The 4,775-nt window shown below is 37.9% G+C and overlaps 1 protein-coding gene across 1 annotated transcript; it reads left to right on the top strand.

Moving 5' to 3' along the window:
• Nucleotides 1–243: 243 nt before the first annotated feature.
• Nucleotides 244–4,426, top strand: LOC110412612 (linoleate 13S-lipoxygenase 2-1, chloroplastic-like). The gene is made up of 10 exons (XM_021423197.2): nt 244–712; nt 819–1,087; nt 1,229–1,466; nt 1,577–1,897; nt 1,967–2,052; nt 2,134–2,244; nt 2,347–2,648; nt 2,734–3,000; nt 3,083–4,110; nt 4,236–4,426. The coding sequence occupies exons 1-9, from the start codon at nt 373–375 to the stop codon at nt 3,840–3,842; spliced, it is 2,694 nt and encodes an 897-aa protein (XP_021278872.1). The 5' UTR covers nt 244–372; the 3' UTR covers nt 3,843–4,110; nt 4,236–4,426.
• Nucleotides 4,427–4,775: the final 349 nt, after the last annotated feature.

The following is a 4,775-nucleotide window of genomic DNA, read 5'->3' as shown; positions in this document are numbered from 1 at the left end:
TTACTATTTTAAAATATTTCAAAATAATGTTCACTTCAGAGTAATCCACCATTGAATATTAATTTTAAGTGTACATTCTAGTTTTTATAATTTTAAAGAGAATAGTTATAAAATAACTCATATCTAAAATTTTATTGATTACTTTGAAGATTCGTGCAAACATAAAGGACAATCTGTCTTTCTTCATCTTCTTAGTTAATTTTTCACGAGAAATATATCCCATTACTGACCCTGGGGAGTGTCTTGTCTTTCTTCATCTTCTTTCTCCTTTGTTTCCCTGCCTCCCTTGCCCTTTATATGTAATAGGTCAGTGCCTGAGCTTTACGGAGCCAAGAGACCCTGATATCTTGTGTAACCCAAAAGTCCAAACAAATGTTGAAGCCACTGATTCATCCATCCCAACCCATCCAAATCCTACTTCCATTGCACAAGCCATTTTTCCATGGCGCTGGCCCCATTTCTCTTTCTGTCAAAGCGAGGTCTTTAATGAACAAAACACGCAAAAATGTTAAAGTTGGGTTTGTTCCCAGTAACATCAAAGCTGTAACAAATACTACTAAGAAGGCTGTTGGGTATAAGGCTGTTGTCACAGTAAAAGAAACTGTTAGTAGTTTCCTCAAAACCATTGGGTTAGAACGAGGGCTCGATGATATCAAAGATTTGCTTGGCAAAACACTGCTCTTGGAGCTTGTTAGTGCTGAGCTTGATCCTAGTAAGTAAAGAAAGCTTTCAGAGTTTCGAAGAGATAATGATTCTTTTTTATATCTTCTTGTATATATTAAAATGGTGCTTCATTTCTTTCTGAGCTTAATTTATAGAGACGGGGTTAGAGAAGGCCAGAATTAAAGGGTATGCACACCGGATGAGCAAGGATGGTCAGCTTGTTAAGTATGAGGCAGTCTTTGAATTACCGGCAGATTTTGGTGAGATTGGTGCTGTTCTTGTTGAGAATGAACATCACAAGGAGATGTTTCTTGAGAACATAGTCATTGACGGTTTTCCAAATGGCCCTCTCGATGTCAATTGTAATTCTTGGGTTCACTCAAAGTATGACAATCCTCGGAAGGGAGTCTTCTTTACCAACAAGGTTAAGAGTTTTACTTTTCAATTCCCTTCAGCATTTCATGTTTTGTGCATGTGTAATTCTCAGCAAATTATTTAATTTCTGTCCTTGAGTTTCCCATTCAACTTGTAAATTGTAATCCTATTAGAATTATCTATGGAGCAGTCGTATTTACCGTCAGAGACACCAAAAGGATTAAGGAAACTGAGAGAAGAAGAGCTTGTGAATTTACAAGGCAATGGTCAAGGAGAACTCAAATCCTTTGAAAGGGTTTACGATTATGACGTTTACAATGACCTTGGTGATGTTGATACTGCTCCAAGTAAGAAAAGATCCGTACTCGGTGGGAAAGAGTTCCCATACCCTCGGCGTTGCAGAACGGGTCGTTCACGTTGTGATACAGGTCAATAAATTGCGGTGATAACCTCTTTAATGGAAATAACACAATTACTTGCATCGCCATTATCTGAAACATTCATAGTTGATGATATTTATCAAATGTTGTTAATGCAGATCCGCGTTACGAGAAATGGCAAGCCAATTTCTACGTGCCTAGGGACGAAGCATTCTCAGAGGTGAAGCAGCTATCCTTCGCCACAAATTTCATATACTCAATGTTGCAGGTGGTAATCCCATCGCTAGAAGCTACAATCCTCGACCCTGATCTTGGATTTCCTGACTTCAACACTATAGACCAATTGTTCACTGAGGGGCTTAACTTGCCAGCCCTTGATAAAAAAGAGTTATGGAAATCAGTCTTGCCCAGGCTTATCAAGACTATATCTGAGGAAACTCATAGTATTTTGCGCTTTGAGACCCCTGAAACATTGAACAGTAAGCACTCTGTTTTTTCACTCTTCTCTGTCTCTTTTTATGCCTATTCATGTGCTTTTGTTCTTGCAGGAGACAAATTTTTTTGGTTGAGGGATGAGGAATTCGCTCGCCAAACTCTTGCTGGTCTTAATCCATTTAGCATAAAGCTAGTCACGGTAGGAAATACGTAAATTATAGAAGTTAAATTATTCATGAATACCGTCGAATTTTTCTATACTTATCGTTCTTGATTACAGGAATGGCCATTGAAGAGCAAACTCGACCCTAATATTTATGGTCCTGCGGAATCAGCCATCACGACAGACCTAATTGAGCGAGAAATCAACGATGTCATGACAGTCCATAAGGTAATTTGAGTGACAAGACCCATTTGAAATTTTGAGCTTTCTGATTTTTTTTTTAAATTAGTGCACCTAATTTTTTTTTCTTTTCAAATTCAATTTATGCAGGCAATAACGCAAAAGAAATTATTCATCCTTGATTACCATGACCTCTTCTTACCATATGTCAAGAAAGTTAGAGACCTTAAAGGCAGAACACTTTATGGATCACGTACGATATTTTTCTTGAACCCAGATGAGACATTGAGGCCTATAGCCATCGAGCTGACTCGTCCACCAATGGATGGGAAACCGCAGTGGAAGGAGGTATACACGCCTAGTTTTCATTCCACAGGAGACTGGCTTTGGAAACTTGCAAAAACTCATGCTCTTTCTCACGACTCAGTCTATCACCAGCTTGTTAGTCACTGGTATATATTCCACTGTTTCAATTAATTTCTTCTGGGTTCTTTAATCGCTTTTAACAAAAGGAACGGCTAAAAATCTCTATTGTAGGTTGAGAACTCACGCTTGTGGTGAGCCTTATATCATCGCAACTAATCGACAACTCAGTATGATGCATCCAATTTATAGATTACTACATCCTCATCTCCGCTACACGATGGAGATCAATGCATTGGCCAGAGAATCATTAATATGTGCTGATGGGCCAATTGAGAAAATATTCACCCTTGGCAAGTATTATCTAGAGGTTGGCTCTGTCTTTTATGACCAACATTGGCGATTTGACCAGCAATCACTGCCTGCGGATTTGATTAGCAGGTGATTTCATTACTTTACTTCCTCTTTTTTTCTTTTTTTGCATAAAGTTTTTTTTTTGATTACTTTTCTTTTTAATTGCCAGGGGAATGGCTGTTGAAGATCCAACTGCTCCTCAAGGCTTTAGGCTAACAATCAAAGACTACCCTTATGCCAATGATGGTCTCTTCATCTGGGATGCCCTCAAACAATGGGTGACCGAGTATGTCAACCACTATTACCCAAAAGCAAATATGGTCGAGTCTGACCAAGAGCTTCAAGCATGGTGGAAAGAAATTCGAACGGTAGGCCATGGAGACAAGAAGGACGAACCATGGTGGCCTGTCCTCCAAACCCCACAGGACCTAATTGAGATCCTCATGACTATAATTTGGGTGGCATCAGGTCACCATGCAGCAGTGAACTTTGGCCAATATACTTATGCAGGCTACTTCCCCAGCAGGCCTTCTTTCACTAGAGCTAAAATGCCCAGTGAAGAGCCCACTGAAGAAGATTGGAGACTTTTCTTGAGAAAACCTGAAGCTGCACTACTTGAATGCCTCCCTTCACAAATTCAAGCTACTAGAGCCATGGCTGTTTGGGATGTGATCTCACATCATTCACCGGATGAGGAGTACTTGGGGGACAAAGTCGAGCCGTCATGGGCTGAAAATCCTGTTATAAAGGCGGCATTTGAAAGATTTAATGGAAAGCTGAAGGAGCTTGAAGGCATTATTGATGAAAGAAATGCAGACTGTAATTTAAGGAACCGAAATGGAGCCGGCATTACTCCTTATGAGCTTTTGAAGCCCTTCTCTGAGCCTGGGGTTACAGGGAAGGGTGTTCCATATAGCATTAGCATTTGAAGTTGCAAAGTTAATAAATTTGGGACAAAAATATATTTGTGCAAATTGCAAATAAAAATTGCGAGTGTATCAATTGCAATAATATGAATACTTAATTTCACTGTGGAGCCGTAAATAGTGGCTCGCTTTTGTTCTGAGGCAGAATATAGAGCAATAGCTGCTACTGTTGTTAAAGTTACATGGATCCAATCCTTGTTAAAGCAGCTTAAGGTTACAACTTTCGCTCCTCCAACATTCCATCGTGACAATATCAGTGCCACTTGCACTTGTAAGAATCCTATCTTTCATACAAGAATGAAGCATTTGGCATATTGGATTACTTTTTTATTCGAGGGAATATGAATTAATGTCTTCCATACGAACTCCATTTACCCTTTATTTTTCTGTTTCCAGGCATTACATCCCGAGGCTTGTATTGCCTTTTATCCTCTTCATGTTTCCAGCGTCATTTCCTACGGCTTGTGTTGTTTTGATCTTCTTCATGTCTTTGGGCATTTTCAAGGTGATTGTATTCCCTTTTACAGTTCAATATCTTTGATTGTGAAGCTTTGCAAGCTATATATCTACATTCAATAAAATAGAAACGTTTGAAAGAAACAAAAGAATATGAATTAATGTTAGCTACGTTTTCAACATATTTCCATAATTTATTACTTTTTTTAAGTCATGACAAATATTATCTAAAAACAGTTAAAATTATAGTGAAGATTACTTTTGAACTGACCTTATTACGAAGGTTATTTCTCATAATTTTCTCTTAAATATATTATAAATATTTTATATAATGTATGAGGTATTTGTTTATTTATGAGTTTATTTATAAAGAATTATGAGAGACTTATGTAGATAAAACCCTTAGAACATAATGGCCTTACAAAGAAATTATACAGGTTATAACTATGAGATTCTTATACATTAAAATCTTGTTCCTAA

Source organism: Theobroma umbraticum, unplaced genomic scaffold (genome assembly GCF_002168275.2).
Source record: "Theobroma umbraticum cultivar Fairchild unplaced genomic scaffold, ASM216827v3 scaffold_95.0, whole genome shotgun sequence".
In the NCBI taxonomy this organism is placed as follows: Eukaryota; Viridiplantae; Streptophyta; class Magnoliopsida; order Malvales; family Malvaceae; genus Theobroma; species Theobroma umbraticum.
The sequence above is the reverse complement of the archived record's forward strand: the minus strand, read 5'-3'. Positions and strand labels throughout refer to the sequence as shown.

Coding starts and splice junctions, on each gene's coding strand:
- LOC110412612 (XM_021423197.2), top strand. CDS start 373: ATGTTGAAGCCACTGATTCATCCATCCCAACCCATCCAAATCCTACTT. Junction 1,088..1,228: donor GAGTCTTCTTTACCAACAAG/GTTAAGAGTTTT, acceptor TCTATGGAGCAG/TCGTATTTACCGTCAGAGAC. Junction 2,649..2,733: donor CACCAGCTTGTTAGTCACTG/GTATATATTCCA, acceptor TCTCTATTGTAG/GTTGAGAACTCACGCTTGTG.